Below are 24,159 nucleotides of genomic sequence, written 5' to 3'. Positions count from 1 at the left end.
GCCCTGGTCAGGTCATTAGTGAGGTTGATGCCGGCAATAAAAGCTGTTGATTAAATGAGGGGAACAATTTGGTCTTTGGTTTCTTGGTGAAATGCTTAGGCACTAATCATGAAAGCAGCCTAATAATAATATTTTATGGAGGAAAAAAGTTTAAAACCGGCATCGTTCTAGTAGCAGAAATTCACGTTTGAGGATGGCTTTTTAAAATTCTTGTTTGGAATAAAACATTTTCTAATAGGAATTTGTCTCAAACAATTAAATATTTTTTTAAGATATAAAGTTTTTGTTTTTAACCAAATAGCTATAGAGTTTCTTTGGTATTTCTTAAACTCTAAAGTCTCATTGCATATGTGACATTTTGCTATACTAGAAACAGTGGTACAATATTTACTCTGGTTTCTGAATAACTTATTCAAGTATAACGTTTTCAATTTGATTCAGAACCTATTACTCAAGTTATTGGCAAATTTCTTAACATAATTTAATAACATTTGTTTGAAAATGTATTAAGAATAACTTTTAGAAGACAGTGATATACACACATTGGAGGTTTCCTATTTCATAGATTTTAAAAACTTGTTAATTTAGGTATAAAAGTCCTAAATTTTCATAAATCTTAAGTGAAAAAATTGATAAATTATAAAAAAATAATACTTCTCATTTAACTACTTAGATCAAGACAAAGAGCATTATCAACATCCTAAAAGTCCCTCTCCTGGGATAGATTTTTTTTAAAAAAATCCATTTATTAGATTTTTGTTTTGAGGGATGGTTATATTTAAATAATTGTTCACTGGATTTCTTTTCAGGATCAATATTGTATAGATCTTTTTTCTCTTGGGGATTACCTTCTTGAAAATACAAAACAAAACGCTTTGAGCATTTTGGAGAAGGAACAAAAACAGCCTCCACATCCATTTTTTTCCTCCTCTGGCAACGCACACCCCTCCTCCAGCTTTCTTTATTTCATACTGAGAGACATAACAAACAAACGATTACATGTTGGAAAACACATCTGAAAACAGAGAGGTCACATTACTACCGAGTCCTGGGGAACATTAATCTGGTGTTTGGAAAACAGTTGACAGTTGAAGGTTGGGAGTTCCTCTCTTTTTTTACAGAGAGAGAGAGAGAGAGAGAGAGATTGGGATTTTAATGAGCATAGATGGAAGAGATCACTTTAGGGCCTTTTCACTTCAGAAATAAATGGTAAGGGGGCTTCCAACCTTCCAACCCAGATTTTAAAACACAAACACACACAGACTAACAGAATCTGAAATGGCTTTGAGTTCTCATAGACGGGAAGTGTGGAGGTGGAGGGGTACGTGCGTGTGTGTGTGTGTGTGTGTGTGTGTGTGTGTTGTCCTAAAATAATTAATGTGAATAGTGAGAAATAATCACGATAACACCACGCCCTGAACGCCTAAGGGGAGAGTTTGTTGGACAAAAACCAGTCCCTTTGCTAATAGCTCACCAGACGGTGAAAGCTGATTGCCTGCCCACTCGTTTCTCTAAACCTGCGCCTCGCCTGGCTCCCAGTCCTGGGGCCGCTCGGAATTCCTTTTCCTGACTTGATCCGTGCGGGAAACCCAACGCCCAGCGGCTGGAGCACCTGGGTGTCTAAAACCCTGATATCTGGCCGCCACCGAGAGTCCTCTTATCTGAATTCGTGAGGAAGAATGGGAGAGGAGATCTGAAGTCCATTCCTGGGACTGTGACTGGAAATGATCATATTGAAAGTTACACTGATAAATTGCAATGACAGCAAATAGTGAGTGGTTCTTTAGGGACACTCTCAGATCCTGATCTCTTTAAAACAGAATGAGTTTTCGAGGCAGGATTATGAAGGGGGCCAGACAGTGAGAGCCTTAGGATCAGTTTCACCAGAGCTTCGTGTGCCCTTGTGCTTGTCACTTTAACCTTGGTGGGCTCAGGTTTCCCCACGCACAAAATCAGATCGGATGATGCGCTCCTGCCTTCTCTGAATGAAGGACAGTCATTAGGCCACCACGAGCAGACGCGCTTGGTGGCCAGAGATTCCCCCTAGCGCCCCTTGCGCGTCTGTTGACAACGCAAGAGCCCATTTGGAGCTGCCTAGGGGACTCGGACGGGCCGTTTCGGGCCCACATTCTGCGCTGGTGCACCCCGTGGCCCCTGCAGTTAACCTGCCTGTGGCCGACGCGTCCAGGGCGGGCCGGGGAGGAGAGCTCCGCACCCACTGTCCGGGCTGACAGTGATTTATGCGCGTGTGACACGAGTCGACCATAAACCTGGGTTGCCAGACTGTATTGGGAACGACGCCACAGTTGACGCAGGATGCTCGGCCCAGAGGACGGACCCGCCACCCCGCACGACTTTCCCCAGTGTGTCCGCCTGGTCCATCTACAGCTTCAGGACGCGGGGATTTCGGCTTTTCCTGCTTCACTGGATTCCGTTTCAAACCGCTCGGTTAACCGAAAGCATGGACACTTTTACCCCGCCGCGTGCACGAGCGCGGCCACCGCCCGCCCAGGCCCCGGCGCGGACGGCGGGAACGGCCAGCCCTGGGTTCCACCCGGATTGCTTGGACCGTGGGGGTGGGGCGGGCCGTCTGCCTCAGGGGAAAATTCTCCGCGATCACTTATGTTAAAATGTGACCTCCTCCAGGACCCAGCAGTGGCTGTGACCACAGCCCCAGCGCCGGGCAAGCGGCCAGACTGCGCTCCCCATGCAGGAGAGAGACTGGTTCCATCCGGTTACAAATATACCTTAAAAAAACCGGTGAGACCCCGAAGCTGTCCTCTCGCCGCGCACAGGTCTCTGCAGCTGCGTCTCCGAAGCTTGCGGTGGCGACACCCGCGCTGCGAAGCAAAGTCCCCGCGGTCGGGGCCTCGGGGGCGGATGTGGCCCCAGGTGGTCCCCGCGGCGGGACCCCGAACGTGCGCTGGCGCTGACTTGACTCCTCCCGCCTCCCTCCCGGCCCGCTTCTCCCGGCAGCGCGGATCCGCTGCGTAGCTAGCCCCAGACAAAGACACACGAGGAAACTGGAAGGAGCGCAACTGGCCCGGCGCCCGCGGTTCGGAAAGGTTTTCCTCGGAGACTGGAGGACCGGGCCGTCGCCGTTTCTTCCAAGTTTGTCATCGAATCATTCCTCCCCCAGCCCGAGTTCCTGGTCGGCTTTGAGCCGGAGCGCGGCGGACACGGTCGCGAAACAGAAAGGGGCGGAGAGGGCTGGTCGCCCCGCTCCGGCGGGAAGTCCCCACCCCTTGCGCCCCGCATCCGTGAAGTCCCCAACCCCTCGCGCCCCGCGGAGATGCGGGCTGCCAAGCCCGGGCGCCGGGCTGTCGGAACCGGGATCCGCTCGCAGGGCCTCTAGGGCTTCCAGAGATAAGGTTCCGGAATCCTGGGAGAATTGAGTCCGTTCCCCACTTGTGCAAGTGGCCTGTTTATATCGCGCCCTCCCCCCTCCCCCCCCCACGCCCCCGCCCCCTGCGCACACCTGCCGCGCGGCGCGGACGCGAGAGGCAGCAGGAGAAGACACCGCGCCCCGCCCCCTCCCCCGCGGTCGGACACCCTGAAGTCGCCGCGTCCGCTGCGGTCTCGGGGAAGTCGCGGGAGATGCTGATGGGAAAGTAGCTTGACGGCGAGGCGCAGCAAAGCTCAAAGGGGACAACCCTCCCTCATTTATAAATATCACTTCAGATGTGTGGCTTGAAGTGATTTTTATTCCGTTTCGACTCTCCGGCGCTATAGTTTAGATACTGAAAGAGATCAGGTATGGTCTGCGCTAGTCACGTGCCACAACAGCGTGGAAGTCAAAGGAAGAACTAAGAGACTATAAAGGCCACACAGCACATTTAAGATAACCATAAACAAAACGCTCACATAATTTTTATTAAAGCAGTTACAATTAAGAAACTACGTTTCCAGTTTAATAAAATTTAGTTCTCTTAGTTGTTTATATAATTGATGAGATTTGGTTTAAAATCTTACTTTGCAAATAACAATGTTGTTTCCCTATCAAATTACACCACCATGACAGCAAATAGTATGTTTGGCTTTTAAACATGCAGTTATTTTGAAACAAAATGTTTTTAACTACCTGGCAGCATACACAAAGCAGTAAAAACGGTTATATTTTAGAAATTATCATAATACATTCCTCTCTATGATATCAGAATTCACCCCAGTGAAAGCAAGAAAGAACAGCTGTTTGGGCTAAACAACTTTTTCTTCTTAATTCCCAGGCATGAATTGGAAAGTAATAAATGCATATTTGCAAGAAATCATTACAAGCCAAGATAAAAATGTTATCTAATCTTCCTGGTAAAACATAACTTGCATACAGCTCATATCAGACCATATGAAACTGTCATTTATAAATGCTGCATTTTTATAAAACATAATTCCCTTGTGATGTATGTATTTTATAGCAAAATGGAAAAAGGCACTGTCGCTTACCTTGATTTAGTTTTTCTTTTAAAAGCCTCCCCCAAATGAGAGAGCTTTTGTTTAAATAGCAAATTATACTGAAATATAAAATCTGAAGCAATTAGCTATTTGAAAGTCTTTTGGCAAATTTAGAGGTGATATCTTATTTCAAAATGTACATGTGTGAATATTGGGGCAACTTTCACTATATTTTCCACATAAGTCATGCATGTTAGGTAGGAAAATTAATTTTGAAAGTCTTATTAGTTTTAAAAATGATATATGTTATTACTGTGAGGTGAATAAATTAAATGTACTTTTGGAGGGGGTTGGCAGTTTATTTATTTACTTTTTTAGTCACAATGATAGAACAAATATAAGTAGTACTATATTATTGATGTTAAAAGGCAAAATCTCTTAGCCTGTGAAAATCACCCACCTACCTTCTTTTGATTTTTCAAAAAAAAAAAAAATGTATATTGAACTTCCTGGTCAGGCTCACTATATCATGTGTGTTTTCAATAGATTTTATAGTGAATAATAATATCGAAATTATAGAGCTAGCTTTATTCCAATCAAAGAGAGCTTCTAAACAACACAAGTGGAGGAGGGAAAAGATACCTACTTCACACATTCACATCCCAAACTTCCTATCCCCAATGCAGCAGGAATAATCCTTTTATTCCATTAAAATGGTCACTAACCTTATAATAATAAAGGAGTGTTTTAACCTCTTACCTGCAGGAGTCTCGTCAATGTAACAGGAACTGAAGCTGTAGCTGTTCTGTGTTGTCTGTTACAGTGCAGGGCTCTGCCTTGTATTGCCTTTGTGAAGGCTGGAGTAACCATATCTGACTATTGCCTCCCGAGACCCTTATGACAATGAGACATATAGCTGGCTCCAATAAATGCTTCAGACCTTGACCCAAGAATATAATCGAGAAAACAAATTATTTCACATACACTAAAACATAATTAAAATGTTATTCTAAACTTTAGTTTTTGTGGAGGTTATTTTATATGTGCATATTAATATTATACTCAATCACAAAGATATGTAAGAAAATATTGAACTTATAAAACTGTTATTTAACCACTTTTTTCCCCCAGAGGGCAAAAATTACCTTAGAAAGCAATCACATTGTAACTTCTACTTTTAAAATCTTTGAAGAGTGAATACTTTAATTTATAACTTATATTTTCTCATCCTTAAAATTTTCTGGCTTCTTCAAGCTGGCATTTTAAAATTTTTTTGTTGTTTTGTAGGCTACACATATGTAAGGTTGCATTTCTCATTGACTCTGTCAAAATAAAGTCATTATTTGCTTTGGATTTAATACATATTTGGATGTGTGTACATATGTATACACATTTGTTTCATTTCTTTAAAACTATGGACTCTGGGGAGAAGTTTAATTCTATATAACATAAATGAGTTTAATATTAATATAATGCATATATACAGTTTAAGCTAATAAAAATAAGATTTATATATCAATAATATACTATTAAAATATGTTAGGATATTATCAGTCTTAGATCAGCTTGATTTAAAAACAGTTCTTTTAATGAACTACTGAAAATTGTTTTATGTATACACTTTTTTTTTTGCTGATTTTAGAATGGAAAATAATCCTCTTGCAAAAGAAATTTGAGGTAGATTACCTAATAAATTTTTTCCAGCCTAAATTTTAAGGTACGAAAACATAGTCATTTGTTTATATTTTTAAAATAGTATTTTCAAAAGAAAGTCTCAAAAATCAATGAAGACATTAGAGAGGTATACTCTATTTTAAAACTATTATTCTTTTTGATCACCAATCTTTATGCCAGGAGAAATATGTTTGAGTTACCAACACCCTAGTTTCATTGAAGTGAAAGAATTAAATGTTATTTTGGAAAAGGAAAAAAGAAAAAATATATACTCATACATTTGCATATGTATTCTTTTTAAAAGAGGGTTATAAGGGCTTCATAATTTTAGGCAGCAGAAAACAGGAATAGCAAACATCACGGCAAAGCAAGAATAAAGCTAGCAATGGTTTTTAGACAAAGGAGAAAGGGCATTTTCTAGGGTAGAGTCCATTTTATTCGGCCAGTTGGGACAAAAGCAAAGTTGGCTTTCAATATTTCAATTAAATTGTCTAGATTATCTACACAGCAATAATGACATTTCCTCTCCCTAATGAGCTATGAAGATACATCTCTAACAGGAGAATATAGACCTCACTATTTACTTTATAAATAACTCGGGACTTTCATTTCAGTTAGGAAACACTCTTTGCCAACATCATATTGTGACTTTATTTTCAATGACATTTCCTGTAAAAATAGTCTTTAAACACTTACCACAAGTAAGTGTTCATCATTCATGTAACAACCATTTGTGGGTTATCTACTAACTTCCAGGCACTACTGTAGGAGAACCAAAGAACAAAACAAACAAAACACCTGCCCTAGGCAGATAAATTAGGCGGGAACTCTTTCTGAAGAGTATGGAAATTAATAGTTAAGGGGCAAAAACATTCTGTAGTTTTCAGGTTATCCACCAGGTGGCAAAGTGTGCAAAACTGAAGGTGTAAAGTAGAGCAGAATTTGGTAAAAAGAATAGTGGTTTCTATGAAAATTTCCACCATATTTTGTTACAAATGTCTCTTTTTGAGCACTACAGTTAATAGCTAACAGCCAGAATACATCTCGTGCTCAATTTTAGAAAGCATCCCTTGCGAGGGGCTCATCTCTTCAAGGCAGGAATGCCAGCTGCGTTCCCCAGAGGCCAATCTACAAGATCCTTAAGCTTACCTTAAGACATTTTCCTCTTTTCCTCCCTGTATTTCTCTGTGCCCCCAGATGTGTGGATTATAGAAATCTGCCTAAGGGTCTGAACACCTGGCTATGCACAGGGTCTGCAAAGCCCTGGTTCAATTTTATTCAAATTTACTTAGGTACCTTTAGGTCTCACACTTCGATTTGTTGATTTGAGGGTTAGTGTCCAAAATACTAATGTCTAACATCCATGCTTACAAGTAGTCAAACCCATATACCAATATATATATATATATATATATATATATGCATGCAATCATACATATATTTTATTTTCAGAGACTCCTTAAGTAAGAATTTACACTTACATTAAAGAAATAAATTTACTTCATTTAATCAGATCTCTTCTTTGGAGCAGAACTGTGATATCTTTCCCAAATGAAATTGGACCTTTATTTATCTTCACATTTTCCAGGGAGATTTAAAACAAACAAACAAAAAAACCCTTTCCTTCTTTGGAAAAACGGTTTATACACAATGTAAAAATACTTGCAGAGTCATTTTAATATAGAGTTTGAAATTTTTTTGTGCTTAACTTACCGTATGGAGTCAGGGTCTTTGTTTCCAGATGAGTGTTCTATACATCTAAACGTGAGATGTTAGACATAAATATTTCTCTATGTGAAGATGCTCTCTCCAAGTCTACATGTTATTTTTCTAAGAACATAATTACTAGTAGAACATTAACATTTTAATATGTATAGGACTTTTTTTATTTATTTTTTTATTTTTTTTTAAGACAGAGCCTCACTCTATTGCCCAGGCTGGTCTGGAACTCCTGAGCTCAAGCGATTTCCCGCCTTAGCCTCCCAGAGTGCTAGGGTTACAGGTGTGAGCTACTGCGCCCAGCCTAATATGATTTTAATTGTAAAAGGATTTTGCCTGTAGTCTGAACGAAAGAAGAAACTATTCAAGGGGGTTCAAGTATATAAAGTGCTCCTAAACTGAAGATGGCAACCAGCTGTTATCCATTCCTACTGATGGCAAAACAAGAAAAAGCCTCAAAGTGAAGCCTAGGGACACTTAGGGACTTTATGTTAGACAAAAGAAGAATTTTAAAGAAATTATGGTTATAGGTAATGAAATGGATTATAATGGGAGCTCATGGAATCTCCTCTTGAGGTTTTCATTTGTTTGCTTTCACTTTTAGACATAATTTTTATTTAAGCATGGACTTCTAGCTTGGTTCACCTTAGAATGCAACCTTTTAGTTATATTAATAGAGTTAAAGGCTGCTGGACTATTATAAAATGTAGCTAGTTTTGTACAATTTCATCAGAAGGTATGAATATGACCCAAAGGAAAAACAACCCACTGAGAGAACACTATAAAAATATCCACTGTTGGACAAAAACCACTCTCTTACTACAGACACAAAATGACAGTTGCTGTTAGTAACTCAGCCACAGAAACATTTTTTAAAAGTCTTTAGATTAGGAAATGGGATGTCCTTTGTGACATAAAGGGTCTTCGTCTACAATTTTTAAGTGAAAAACATTTCAAGGTCAGGCATTTTTTATATCCAAGAAAAGACACTAAACCAACACACATTTTAAGGCGTATATTAAAAATGATACAATATCTATATAACTCTCTTCTTGAATAGGTTTTCAATCAACTTTCTGCTGAATATATGTGGTCAAAAACTCATTGGCAAAATATTGCAACATAAGGAAATACAGTGTCAATGTGTTATATTGTAGAAGAGAACACATAATGAACGAACACTAATTTAATCACATGAAACATGATACATAGTTGAAATACAGGCCACTTAAATAGTTTTGTGACCAAGAATGTTAAATACTGTACTAAATGCCATTTTAAACATAAAATCTCTTAATTTATTTGTGCTCAATGTTTTTTTCTGTTGAACTATTTCTTATTGTTAATACTGCCACTCTAACTGATAATACAACAGATCACAATGTTCACAGCCCCGGCAACATGAAGACATTTACTTATGAGAAAATAAATCACTTGTTATCAGGTCACAGAATGAGAAGTGGCGTAAACTTTGTCAAGAGAAGGGCATTTGGTTAATCAGCGAGTCCTTCACAGAAATTTCCTGATATCAGATGCAGTGTGAGATTTAAGAGAATGGATGGCCCACATCACAAGTTAGAAGGAAAAATAAACTTTTTGATTCTTTACAGCTATTGTTTAAGTGAACTTCATCTTCTGTTGTAGAAGTGCCTGAGCCCATGTTGTTGTAAAAACTTCATCATATAATTTTGTTTTCAAGTGTTGCTAAAATTAAAAAGAATAGAGGCAGAAAGAGAAAGGAAAAAGAGCGTGTGAGTCTCATCACTAAAAGCTATCTATTCTAGGTCCTAAGTTACCCTGATATTTATTTGAAATTTTTCAGACCTTCTCTTGAGGTCTTCAGCAATAGAATTGAATATCAATAAATACCACCCCCCACCACCACCCGGCAATAATTTTGCTTTGAATTTCAGGACCTGGGAATATAGCTTTCAGTGGTTTTAAAATAATCCCATTATGAAATATTTCAACTCTTTAATAAATTTATTATAATGAAATTCTAATCTGTATTACAATCATTTTTGGCTTTTCTCCTAGACTTATTGTTTTTTATGAGAATTTTACCTTTTATTTTACAAACAATGGTATAATAAGCAGAGTGAAATTCAATTTTCTTTATAATTATATTTTCTTTATAATTATGATAATTATATTCATTTTATTTAGGGTTTTACTTAATATTTTGTTATAAACAGTGTCCCCTGTTAACTAGTTTTCATATGTATCTAGATTAATGGCTAAACTCCCTTGGATTTCTTTCTAAATTTACTTCTTCCCAATGGTCCTCATCTCAGTAGCCCAGTTTTTAAAGCCAAACTTCTAGGAACGCCCCGTCCTTTCTGCCTCTGCTGCCACTGTGACATCCAAGCCTCCGGGATCTTCCTCCTGGACAACCCCAGGAGCCTGCAGACCAGACTCCCTGCTTCCCTCTTGATCCGCCTGTTACCCTCTCTGCACACAGCAGTCAGAATGCTTGTTTCAAAGCCTCAATCACATTGCATCCCTGCTCTTTTTAAAATCTTTCTATAATTTTCTATTGCACTTGAAATAGAATTCACATTTTTTTACTATTATCTACCAGGCCCTGCAAGATACGGCTTCTACCACCTCCTCCAAACCCATTTCCCTCTTCCTTCCTTCCTTCCTTCCTTCCTTCCTTCCTTCCTTCCTTCCTTCCTTCCTTCCTTCCTCCTTCCTTCCTCCTTCCTTCCTTCCTTCTTCCTTCCTTCTTCACATATTTACTGACCTTTGTTATGTTTTGGTGGCTCTTTTAGGTGCTAGGAACAGAGAAGTGAATAACACAGTGTCTTCCTTTATGGAGTTTACATTTTCCTGTACGTGGACTAACATCGTTTCTGCCTCATGGCCTTTAAATTTGCTGCTCCTCTGCTTTGGAACACTCTTATCCAGATCCTCTCAGGAAGAGAGAAAGACAGATTGCTATGGCCAGTATATATCCAGGACTCACTAGCCTGTGACTTCTACATAAGGTCATGTTTATCTCCTCAGCATGTACTTGTGAAGGCTAAATGAGTTGAATACAAAGCCCTTAGCAGAGTCAGCATAGTAGAGAGTAAGATGCATGTTATATATAATTTTGATTTTATTATCATTATTGTCAATGAAATATTTCCACAATTTTTTCAGAGATTTCTGAGACTCAGTTCCCTATGGTACTGACCAAACTGCAGAATGAGCTCCCCTGCAGGAATTCTGAGTTACACAAAACACGTTTCCAAGATGGTGAAAAAGTGTTTTCTCTCAGAGCCAGGGCTCTGCTGGGCATGATGCAAATATTCCCAGCTTCACACGGTGGTTTTGATCACCAATGCCAATTAGAAAATAATTTAGAGATGTTTTTGATTGGAAACAAATTTTGACCCTTTGGTGCATTACATTCAAAATGTCTCTACTGCAAAGTGTTTAAACTTTTATTATTGCATTTATCACATTGTATTATAGTCACGGGTAGGGTGACCATACATCCCAGGTTTATGCCTGTTGTCCTGAAGTGCCATCTGGTTTAGCATTTTAGCACTCTCAGAAGTGTCCTGGTTTAGACCATAAACTCTACAGTCCCCCAGTTATGAGGCAGGTGCCTGGCTGCAGAGACTGAGGAGCGCTGGGGTGGTCCTGCCCTGAGCGAGGGTGTGGGCCTGTTTGAGAAACTGGTGACGCTGGTGACCCAGGGATGTCTGGCTGCTTTGCGTGTGGAGAAGGGCTTTGAGGAGAAAGGTAGGTGCTGAGGGCCAAACGCAGACTCAGCCAACAAGAGAAAAAACAGCCTCAAAGACTACAGCTAAACCCTGTGGGGACAGGGTTCCTCGGCCCATTTCTGCTAAGAACACAGCTTATTCTAAGGCAGTGAAGGCTGCAGAGAGCAGCACCATTTTGGTTCTTTTAGGGCTTGTAGTTGCAAGTGTACTAGAAGACAGCACCCTGGTGAAGCAATCAGGGCAATGAGACAAAACCCAGAAGATGCTTTGCAGCCCAGAACCTCAGTGAAAGCAACGAAGCCTGGGTTTCTGAGGATTCTAAGAAATATTGGGATGGGGGGCGGGGAGGGGTGCGTAGAAGAGAAGGGGAAGGTTGGGTTTGCATTCATCTTAGTCGCTAGTGTAAGATTTAATGTGGCTTAGTATAATTTTAGTTTTGAGTGCTCCAATTATAGGGTCAGATACAGTCTATGGACAAAAAAGGAGTATTTGATAAGTAGAGCACCTCTCATTCCGGCAAGGATAGGGACTGGCAAGAGGAAACTTTTCTGAATGGAGAGCACCTTGGTTATTTAGTTTTAAATTTTTATTGGGCAAGATGCTTTAAACTGAGACAGGATGGTACCTTTTTATAACCAAGCTGTGTCATTAAATTACTTTGAGAACTTTTGGATGCTTGATTTGAGAACACTTGTCAAAATCAATTTGTCTGTCCTACTATTTGCCATGCACTGTGCTAAGTGCTCATGACAATGTCGATATACATATTTATTCCTGCAGTTTTTTCTACCATTTCTATGCTGAGGACCCTCCCAAAATGTTATCTTAGCTTTTATCACCCATCTTAGCACTATATTATTGCATTTCCAAAATAACTGCTGAATGCTTTCACATAATTGTACAGTCTACACTTAAATTTAAGTGACCCAAAGTGAACTCATTCTCTCCTGCTTATATCCTCCCCCTCATCACCACCGTCTTCCCAAACTTGTCCTTCACTTGTTCCCTCTACCTAAAATGGCAACACCTTCTTCAGAGTATTTCGAGTAATTTTTAACTTCTTCATTTTCATGTCCAACAGCCTGTAGTTCACCACGATGTTTTACTTTGAAAGTTTCTCTCAAATCTTTCCTCTATCACTTCCACTTTCCATGACAGTGCTAAAGGTCAGATTTTCATATTTCACTAGCAAAATTATAGTAACCTCTTCACTCAGACTATGTTCTGTTGCATTTCTACGTTGTAGTTTAGATTAGCATTAGAAAGATCTTTCTAAAACACAGATCAGAAATGACACCTTTCTTCTTGAAAATCTCCAGTTGCCTACAAAATTAAAGTGCCGACTCTCTTACTCTCTGTCCAACCTGTATTTTCCAGATTTTTCTTCTACTAAATTATTGTTCACGTCTTACCCTCCAATGACAGCAGATTATTCTTTATTCCAAGATCCCTAAACGCTTCTATTTCCATGCCTTTCATCACGCTGTTCCCTCGGCCAGATCACCTACTGAAATAACATTCATCCATTCACACTCAGCCAGTCAGTATTAATCGCGTACTCTGCTCTTTCTAAAATACTAGTTGCTTTTTTAAAGATCTCTAAAAAAATGTATTTGTAGAGACCAGGTCTCCCTCTGTCATCCAGGCTAGAGAGCAGTGGCCCAGGCAGCCTCGAACTCCTGGGTTCAAGTGGTCCTCCCACCTCAGACAGGCGCTGGGATTATAGGCAGGAGCCACCGCACCCAGCCTGAAAATATCTTTTAACACATTTTCTTCTGCTGTTCATGAAGGTTAGTTATAAACAAGAGGTACTTGGAGCCAGTGTCTCTCTTGGTCCCTGTAAATGGTCATGTGATCCTGCAAAAGTCACATCCTCCAGACCTCTGCAAAATTGTGGTGATATAAGTGAGGTATTATAGAAGTCCTTGCTGACGGTGTGGGGGAGGGACGGTTTTCTTCATTTTTGTCTCTTTTGTAGCATCTAGTAAATTCCCTCCTTATACAAAATGGGCTATCTTTAAAATTTAAATTTAAAATGTCATTGTAATGTAAAATAGTCCTCTAAACTTACTGTTGTATTACAGGTACTTGGGGGCTACTGTGAACTTGACTGTGTGTAGTAGAACTTGAATATGTGAGCAATGAGATTTCACTTAAACAGTGAGAAAAAAACACAAAATGCATTAGATTGGCTTTCAGACAGGAGTCCTTGCCTGTACTGTGACTGGCTGTATTAAGCCCTTAATAAACTGTGTAAAAATAAGTGAAAGTGTTAGAAACATCCTGAGTGATAGGAAAGGGAAACTGGTGATGGAAAAGGCAAAACACTGTTCCACTTAATAGTATAAAATAAAAAGAAATACAGACGCAAATATTGGCAGTACCCAGTAGAAAGTGATTTTAGCTATCGAATTTTAAATATATAAAGTCATCCCTATTGAGAGACGCATCTGGCTATTTCAGTCAGGTACAAACTACGAAGCATTTGTCTCGGTAACACCCCTTGCTCTGATGCCATGACCATCAACCAGCTTCCCGCAGGCTGGCGGAGAGAAGGTACTGACCACGTTCAGCAAGTTATCGCTGTAACATTTCCTTTAGTTCTGCATTTAAAATCATGTCATGATAAATACGTTTGTTTGAGGTGTGTGGACAAAACCGGATTTCTGAGGCAAAGGACCAGACTCAGAACCAACACCAATCCATCATAGCCATGAATGCCGTTCTGGGGGTGCTGTTACGAAGCATTGGGCTTCACCTAATCCAATCCGAACTTGGTCTCGTTCAAGAGTTTTTCATTTCTCTGGCTTATTATTGACAATGGCCATAATATTTTTGGGGTGGGATTCTGGGAGATACTATGTATTATTGTTGCAAGAATAATTAGAGGAGGGAGAGCAATACATATTTTTTTTAAATTTATGCAATAAGAACAAAAATCTCCCAAGGGAAATAAAATGAGTAACTATGAATTCCATTATAAACACAATTGCCTACATTAGATTTTTCAGTCCATCTTCTAGGGAAAAATATGCGATGCAACACTGAAATTACAATAACACTGAAATTCACACACATTGAAAATAGGGTATATGCTTTTTGAAGATTTTACAAATATAATAAACTATTTCATGGCCTCAGGATTGAAAATGACATTGGCTTTGGAAGGAACCCATTGCAGGGCAATGTGACGGGTGACAGCTGTGCTGGTGTCTAACCACCACTAGTTAAGTTTGCTCCCTTTTTTGTCCTCTTCGTAACAGCAGTAGCTCTGATAAACTTGCCCAGGCCCCTGCTTTCCTCAGACTGCCTGCTGCGGAGCGCGAGCCGATGGCCACTGGACAGTGTGGAAGATACGCTCTGGCACACGGTCCCTCCCCAGATTCACCCAGCTCAGAAGAGACAACTGCCCTGAAATTGTTCAGTATGACTCTGTTCATTTTTTGTCTTGATAAAAATCATCAAATATACATTATGTTAAATTTCTACAATAGTAGTCCTTGGATCTCTGTCATTCTCTCAAGACTTTATGAGGATTTTGTTGGAAGAATTTCCTTTCCTTTAGTTTGAACTCTTTTGGGTAGTTTTTAAAATAAAATGATAAACATTGCATTGTATTGATTGGTATTGGCAATTGGGACAAATATTAATATAAATAACAATTTGTACAATTGTTATTGTAATTTGTTATTGGTATTGTTTTTGGAACTGGTAATTGGTATTTGGTGTTTAAACTGTATTAGTACACTTGTTAACTCTCAGTTAAACACAAATACTGAACACAGTAATTTGTACAATACCAAATACAATGCCAATATCGAAGCAAAAGTAAATATTGCATTTATCACCTCATAACTAGCCTTATTCAGTAATTTGATTTAAGTTAAGCATGTCATTGATTCTTTTTAAATAATACAAAATACAAGAGTCAGACTGCAACCATACTATAGCTTAATTTAAAAACTTGATTATAAAATTAATCATGCTTGTTTTTTAAAATTTTCAAAAAGTGAAAAATGATTTTTAAAAATGCCTGCTTTAATTCTTTAAGTAAAAACAAAACAAAAAACCTAAACCAGAAAGTAACCTGAGATCCAAAAATTTCTTGTAATTTTTAAAACAAATTAGAAAGGAGGGTCGGGCATAAGCAAAGATTTTGTCTTCAAATAGTTTCTTTGGAAAATATCAACAACTTAAACATTTAAGAAGTGATTACTTGTAAAGGGACTAAAAACAATATCTTAAGTATGTGTGTCCCCAAACATACATATTTCTGATTTAGACTTTTAAGCTGTCAATACTGGAGAGACAATGGCATTGACGTGGACCTGGCACTAGTCCTTCCAGTTAATTTCTTCCCTGGAGAATGGTTTTGGGCGACAGAGCGGCGTCCGGTCTTCCCAGGTTGTTGCTCTGACAAACTGCAGTGGTGGCAAAGTCAAGGAGCCTGACAAAATCTCATTAATCATTTTAAATTAAATCCAACCTTCCTGTCCAACTGTGCCAAGAATAAACTCTCTTTTTTTTTCTTAACAAATAAAAATTTCCTCAGTAAAGATTTGGCATCTTTCTCTTGTTGGTCTTTAATTTGATTAGACAAAAATAAAATAAAACAATCCACTTTTCTAAGCTTGAAAACAAAACATTTGTCCAGATATGATTTAACAGATCAACCAAGTGTCTTTTAAAAATAAAACACATTTTGAACAAAAATGCATGGAAACATTCTGAGGGGAAACTGTACGAGGTAAATTAGGGATATTTATTTTTATTTTCTGAATAGTTTGATGAATTTTGTTCTATCTAAAATATATGATCCTTAGTAAGATTTTGAGGAGAAAATAAGAAAAAAATCAATTATCCATAGTATTTTGTTATATTTTATTTCAGTCTCTTCTATTTATAGGCTTTTGCTTTATTTTACATAGTAATTGTAATGTGTGTGCATATACATCTGTACAATATACATATATGTACAATTTTACATACTTTTAAATATATTTTCTCATGTTATCCATAAACATCATTGCTTCCTAGCAATACACGAGGGTGCGCTTTGGTCTTCTTGACCAGTGCTTGGCATAGTGTCTGGTACACAGTGTGTACCCAAATATTCATCGGCTATTTGTTAGAATTCCAGTGTTTTCATCTTTTTTTTTTTTCTTTAAAAACAATGATGCCATTAGGGGTGTGCATACTGCCTTTTCCCTATTTTGGATTATTTTCTTAAGGTGGCTTCCTGGAAGACAACATATTCACTTATGAACGCTTGAAAAGAAACTGTAGGCAGTTGTGTTACTAATAGTGATATATAAGAAAAAGTTCACTTTAGACACAGGAAAACAGATTTCAATTAGAATAAACAGGCTGTTATTTTAAATATTAAGACTTCTCAATAAGCTTACTCTCATTGAGCACCATATTCATATTGTCAAAAATGTAAAAGACTAAGAGAAGTAACAAGATCAATGATAAACTCTTATAAAAGTTAAAAAAAAAAAAGGTAGAGAATCTTAAAGTAGCAGTGATTTATCCATATATTTAAAATTAGAAGTCCCGGAGGGATGAGTTATGTCTAGAATAATACATAGGCTGAATTTGTCTTCATATTTTTAAAAAGCTAGTTAATATATTCTGATTTGTAAATTGTGTACACCTGAAAGGTCTAGATATATTTTTTAAGGGGGAAATAGTAAAGCCATCTTTCTATATGCTTATATAGAAACTGAACCAGAGCTAAAATAATTCAATTGGATTTATTGAGAAAGTGCTCTAGGCTAATGTGTTAGGTAGTGAGAGAAATATAAAAATAAAATTTCCACCTGCAAAAATTGAGAAAGTTGTCCTGGAGGGGAAGAAATCTGAGAGAACTCGGAAGGACAAATAACATTCAAAAGGTAAATGTGGGGGAGACTTAATAGCATTCCAGAAGAGAAAACAAAGCAAATGAATGGAAGTATGAAAATACAGGGTTCATCAAGATTAGAGAGTGTTAGTTTTAACAGAACGTACTCAGGAAAAATGCTGCCGATGACATATTTGGAGAGAGTTCTAAAATTTGTTAAGCATTTTTCCCCTTTCCTTTCTTCTCTTTCTGCTTTCCTCCTTCCTTCATTTCCTCCTTCTTTCTTTCTTTTTCTTTCTTTTTGTCTCTTTTTCTTTCTTTCTCTTTCAAATTCTGACCTATCTCTTAGAAAACATAACTGGTGACTGTGTATAGGAAAGATTGACTAGCAGTACCCAGTTAGTGTGGTAAGTTCTGGGCTTGAAACAGCACAGTCCTTACTGGACAAAGAGGGTCTAGCCAGGTCTGAGTTGCAATGATCCATAAGCATTTTTGTGGGTTTCAGCAGAGTTCAGATTACATATCGGGTAAGAGAGTATTTATCTAGTGACAACATAAAGCCATTAGCAGTATTGTGATTTTCTAGCCTCAAAGAATTCAGTCCCAAGTGGAAAAGACAGACTCAGAAAGGCTGAGTTTAGATGGGAAAAACTACTTACCTGGTTTTCAGCAAATGTAAAGTTCAGCTTCCTTCTTGAAATTTCCTTCCTTAGCTCTTTGGATACCATTCTTCTCTGATCCTTCTACAGTTTTGATGAACCCTCTTTTTCTGAGTTTTCTCTATACAACGTTAAAATGTTGATTCCTGATTACTTCTTCTTATGCAACATACTCCCTTGAGGATTTACCTTTTCCCATATTATTAGTATTACATACTTTACATACTAATATGACCCAATACCAACTTACATATCCAGCTCCCATTTATTTCCAACTCTAGTCCTATTCTCTCGCTGCAGTCAATGAATGGTCTAATAACACTTTCAAGTTACAAAAATTGGAATCATTATCTTTTCCATTTCATTCCACTGGTTGCTTTTCCTACTAATGACCTTTGATAACAGAACAACTAGACTCTTGAACCTTTCTGCAAAAATCACCAAATCCTATCAATCTCCAGGATTTTTAAAATGCCTTCCTCCTCTCTAAGCCCTCTGCCACTTCCCTAGTTCAGGTCTTACAACAGAACATAACAGGCTGGAAGTATTAAAAATACTCAATGAAGGAGCTGGACATGTAGAAAATTACAGTATAATTATTAAAACAAAGATCTGCACAAAGTGCTATGGTTTACAGAGGAAGAAGCAATTAACACTAGTGGCATGTACGATGGAGGTAGTCTTTGAGAGCTTTGCTATAGAAATTACATCTGAAGTAGATCTTAGATGATTAGTAGGGGAACTTTGGATCCAGAGGGGAAGAAGGGTATCAGAAGAAGAAAGCAAGCTTGTAAAAGGCAAAGAAAGACCAGACCATAGTTGAGGAATGTTGTAGGAGATGAAGCTTTAAAGATGAGGTGAGGCCATTTTGTGAAAGATCTTATTTATCATGCTAAGGAGGCTACACTTATTTTGTAGGACAGAGGGAAACACTGAAACACGTTAAATAGATAAGTGTCATCAGGAGATTTATGTTTTAGAAAGACAAAATTGTTAAGTCTGAAAGAAGATGCAATAGTTCTCAACTTCAGCTGACTTGTCTCCCCAGCAGGCACTTGGAAATACGTGGGGACCATATTTTCACGTCATGGTAACTGGAGGATGCCACTGGCACATAGTAGGCAAAATCCAGGCTATACTGCATGGCGCAGTCTCCCACAGTGAATAACATCCTTCCCCCAAGGGCAGTACGACCCCCACTGAGAAACACTCAATTGCTAATTTACTAAACATTTAGTAAATGTTTATTATTAAGGTTTTTCATAGAATGGAACATGGTAAAAACTCCTACTCACCATCTAGTTTTAAAATTAACCAGGAACAAACACCTGCTCAGTAATCATACGAGGTAGTATTAACATAATAAAAAAGAATACTACCTTACTGGAGTGGGTTCCACTTCAAGTGTTGGCCAAGTACTTCATTCAGATCAACCCTTGCCTTGCCAACAGATAAAACTACAAACTCTGGAAAAAATATAAAAATCAAACATTTGAAAATAATGGAAAGCAACCAAAAGCAGGCTGACCATACAGAAGAGAGAACACTTGGAAGAACAGAGTATCATTGCGTGAGTTTTCTGTTTCTATAGCTTAGTCTGAGGGTAGTCCCCAGTCTGCATCATGTGGAGCCTATAGTTTTTTAAAATTTAATTGAATTTTATTTCAAAGTATTACAGGGGTACAAATGTTTTTAGTTACATGGATCATTTTTGTAATGCTTGAGTCAGGGTTAATAGTGTGTCATCACTCAGATAGTGCTCATTGTACCCATTAGGTAGGTTTTCACACATCCCGTCCTCCCAGCTTCATTTCCATTGACTTTTACTGGCTTGAAGAACCACAGGACAGAGTTCGGAACAATGATGGAAAATTCAGAGAAAAATCCTGATAAGGAAAGAACCAGAGAGAGAGCCCCAAATACCTGGGACCAGTCTCTGAAGCTTGCATATACAGAAAAGATTTCAAGCACAGCAGGCAGGTTAAAGAACTGAACTGAAATATGACCTGCCACCAACGGCAGGGCAAACCAAAGTTTGCAGTTAGGAGTTCAGCCAAGCTAACTGTCTGCTTTAAAAAAAGAAAGTCTTTGTAGAAACATATCAGAACTCAGGGTTTCCACAACATTTTATTTACCATGTTGAGGACATAATCTTAATTACTCAACATATGAAGAAATAGGAAAAGCCATTCTTAAAAGACTGACATTGAGATGATCTAGAATATTGAGATGAGCAGACAAGTATCTTAAAGCAGCTATTATAACTATGCTCAAGGACATAAGGAAAAAATGTGCTTATAATGGATGAAAAGATAGGAATTCTTAGCACAGGAATATAAATGATAAAAAGTAAACAGAATTTCTAGAATTAAAAAACACAGTAATTGAAAGGAAAAAGTTAATTGAATTGGCTTAAGAGAAGAATTATTATAGAAGGGTCAGTGAATTGGAATACAGATAAAGAGAAAAAATCCAATTAAAGAGAAAATAAAGATTGAAAAAAATCTACAGAACCTCAAAAACCTGTGAGACTATATCAAAAGGTCTAGCATATGCATAAACACAGTCCCAAAAGGAGAGGAAAGAGAAAATAAAGCTGAAAAAAATATTTGATGGAAATAAAGCACTCAGAGGAAGATGACATTATACAAAGGAAAAACAATTTGAACGCTACTGGCTTCTCACTGGAAACAATGGAAGTAAGGAGACAGTGGAATAGCATCTTTAAAATGCCCAAAGTGGGGGGGGAAATGTTAACACAGAATTATATATTTAGCAAAAATATTTCTCTGAAAGGAAAACAAAACAAAAACAGTTTCGGATAAAAGAAAACTATGATAATTTCCAGCAGACCTGACCTATCGATGTTAAACAAAAAGTCTTGCAGTTTGAAAGAATGACACTATAAGGAAACTTGGATTTTCAGGAATATGATCCTCAGAATGATAATCTGGGTAAATAGAAAATAATATTTTTTCTTAATTTATTTAAAATGTATATTCCTGTTCAAATAAAAATATTATATTACAGAGTTTGTAACTTATGCTATATGTAATACATATAACAGCTATAAGATAATGGATGGGGGTAGGATAAAGGGGGCCTCTATGGTTATACGGTTTCTATGTGTTATGGGATGTGGTACAACATTAACTGTAAATAGGCTGTGTACGGTTGTATGCCTTGATACGAGTTTGGTCTGCACAGGTATATGCACTTGTGAATACTCAGTGATTACTAGGCATCAGATTTATAAATTACAATGAATGTAAATTTTACCTCAAAGGAAAAAAAAAACCTAAAAAAACCCCTGATCTCGAGTTAATGATATGTAAGTTTAAGTCTTTACAAATGAGGTATATTAATGTCTGGAACTTATTTTCACTTGTAGCAAAATAATAAGATAGATTGATTGATAGATAAAGGAATGGATAAATACGTGATATTTAAAAACACAGTAAAAATTTTAATTGTAGAATCTAGGTAGTGAGTATATAGGCATTCTCTATAAAATATTTCAGCTTTTCTATATGTTTGAAAATTTCCATAAGGAAATGTTGGAAAAAAGAATATTACCAATCTACAGTTATTATCAGGTCGAGGAAAATAAAACAGGAAAAAGTAAAAGAATTTCGAAAATCTAGGATACAAACAAAAAAAGGAAAAGAGATAGTTAAGCTAAAACAGAGAGGCAGAGAGAAGCAGATGGTAAAAGAGAAAGGTATGTAAAAAACAAAGAAGAAAAGATGGAAGGAGGTAGACAGAGAGGGCAAGGTGCCAATCACCGGAAAATAGTAATAATAGTGAATATGTTTTTATCACCACCCTTTTTCTTTTAAAATTTAATAAATTAGCTTTAAAGCTAAAAATTAGAAAGAATTATTTTGTCATGGAATTCAAAATTACACATGTAAAAATTATTTAGATATTTGCTTCATAATCTTAGAAGTTATTCAATATCAGTCTAAAAGTCCCCTTGACATTCAAAAATTGCTGGATTATCTTATGTTTTGCCCTTGAAGAATCTGTAGTACATCCTTCCAGTTGTAATATTAACAACCACTGTTGACTTAGGGTCAGATCTGGAAGGAAGCCAGGATTCCACACCTCTAGTAAGGAGTTTCTACTCCCCCCAGAAACCTCCCCCTAAACTATTAATAGCGGCTCTACCCATCACATACTGTCACATTCCAAAGCTTATGCTTTTAGAGGTAAACTTTTAACTCATCATATAAATACATGCTTCTCTATCATTCCAATGCTGTATATTTAATTAATAATTGTTAATTAAGATATGCTTCAAACATTTGCTTTCCATGAAGTAGTATTTTTCCTTTCATCACCCAAGCATGGATCATCTGTGAAGGCAAGAGCCCACGTCCAGTACCTAGCACAGTGCTTAGCCCACGGAAGGCCCTCGACAAATATTTACTATTTGAATGAATAAAGAGTGTTACTATCATTCACAATATCCCCTTCTCAATGGATTATGAACAGAGCTCATCAAGATTAGGAAAATGGTAAAGTTTGACTAATCACATCAGATATAAGCAGGCAAAAATTTACCAGAGTGCCAATAACATTTTATTGTGTTCTTATGAGTGTAAATCTTAAATTTTGATCTTTTTAAAAAATCCCAAATGGCTTAATGGACTTGAGGCTTAACTAACCCAGAAGTTTTAAAAATGAAAAATCAAGTGATGTATTTATATTATAAAATAAGTGATGGTTTTGCATAGTAATATAACAAATAAACACTCTTTTTAAAATTCAAAGGAAAAAAAGCTGGTATTATTGGTTTCTATCTGAAGTCAGATCCAACTTTTATGAAGACAATAATCTCAGATCAGAATCAAATAAATTTCAGAACTCAGTTTGAGAGAAAAGGAAAAACTTTAGTTTAAACCATTACAATAAAATAATTATGATTATAAATCTCTTTACTTAAATATGTACACATTACATGGTATTTTTTAAAAAGAATGAAAATGGATAAAGTTTTTCAGGCAAATCTAATTGCACAAATACACCATCTTTTAGAGTATAATTCAGTTTAACCTTCCTTAACAGCTGTGTCAGACAATGGCTCTGTTTTGTGCAAAACATGATAGGCAAAATAAGGAAAAATTCTGCAAAATTATTTAGTTCCCCAAGAAAATTACTAAAAAAGAAAATAGCAAAAGAAAAATATGTTGTACACTCAAGCTTGATTGTATACACAGGCTAGAATGACCAGCACTGACGTAACCTCCATATTTGATAAATAGGTCCTTGGGTAGCTTTAGTCTAAAGTCAAAAGTTGAAGTCCTAGCAATTGTGCTTTTATGCAGCCACATGGCCAATAAGGTAGATGTTGTCATAAAGGTGCCCTACAAAATCTTCACTAATGTTTTGAGCAGCGCGACGGGTATTTCGAATAAATTCTCTTTTTGACATTTTATTCTTCACATGAGGGCTACTGAGGTCAATGGAAAGTAGAATCAAAGAGTAGCATAGTACATAAACAGCATCTGGAAAGAAAAAAACACTTCAAATTATTAGCTGGTTTAAAAAATGTGATTCCAAAGGCATTATATAAGGCAAAAATGTTTACAGTTTCAAAAGATCAGTATTAGCTAATAACTAAACATAGGATGATCAACTCATCCTCTTTGGGCTTTTCCTAGCTTAGCATGGAAAGTCTGGCATCCTGGGAAACTCCTTAGTCCCAGGCAAACCGAGATGGATACCATCCTAACTGGATACCAATTCAGCAGGCATTTTCTTCAACTCTAAAGAACTTTAGAATAGTTTATGGCTTTATATTATAGTAAAAATTCATTCTAGATTTAAATTTCAGAATTGGCTTTATTTTCATCTTTCCTTTCAAATGTGATATTTCTATTCGACTATCCATAAAATACATTGGTATTGTCGGCATATTTATCTTTGTATTCTAAAAAAAAGGCAATATTTATTTACATAGAATGCTTTTACAAATACCTAATTTAATTTGTAAATATCTTGAATGACAGGAAAACATATTAACTTGGTACTAGAAAATAAAATATAGGCTGGGGCACAGTAGCTTATGACTGTAATCCTAGCACTCTGGGAAGCCGAGGCAGGAGGATCACTTGAGGTCAGGAGTTTAAGACCAGCCCGAGCAAGCGTGAGA

The 24,159-nt window shown here is 37.4% G+C and overlaps 1 protein-coding gene across 2 annotated transcripts in view; it reads right to left on the bottom strand.

Moving 5' to 3' along the window:
* Window positions 1–22,876: 22,876 nt before the first annotated feature.
* FBXO8 (F-box protein 8) overlaps window positions 22,877–24,159 on the bottom strand; it is a 37,888-nt gene continuing 36,605 nt past the window's right edge. For both annotated transcript variants that reach the window (XM_045552486.1, XM_045552485.1), the window contains exon 6: window positions 22,877–23,512. In XM_045552486.1, coding sequence (XP_045408442.1) covers window positions 23,325–23,512 — 188 coding nt within the window. In that variant the 3' untranslated portion in view covers window positions 22,877–23,324. The remainder of the gene's footprint in view (window positions 23,513–24,159) is intronic.

The sequence above is a fragment of the Lemur catta genome, chromosome 5, assembly GCF_020740605.2.
Source record: "Lemur catta isolate mLemCat1 chromosome 5, mLemCat1.pri, whole genome shotgun sequence".
Taxonomy (NCBI): Eukaryota; Metazoa; Chordata; class Mammalia; order Primates; family Lemuridae; genus Lemur; species Lemur catta.
The sequence above is the reverse complement of the archived record's forward strand: the minus strand, read 5'-3'. Positions and strand labels throughout refer to the sequence as shown.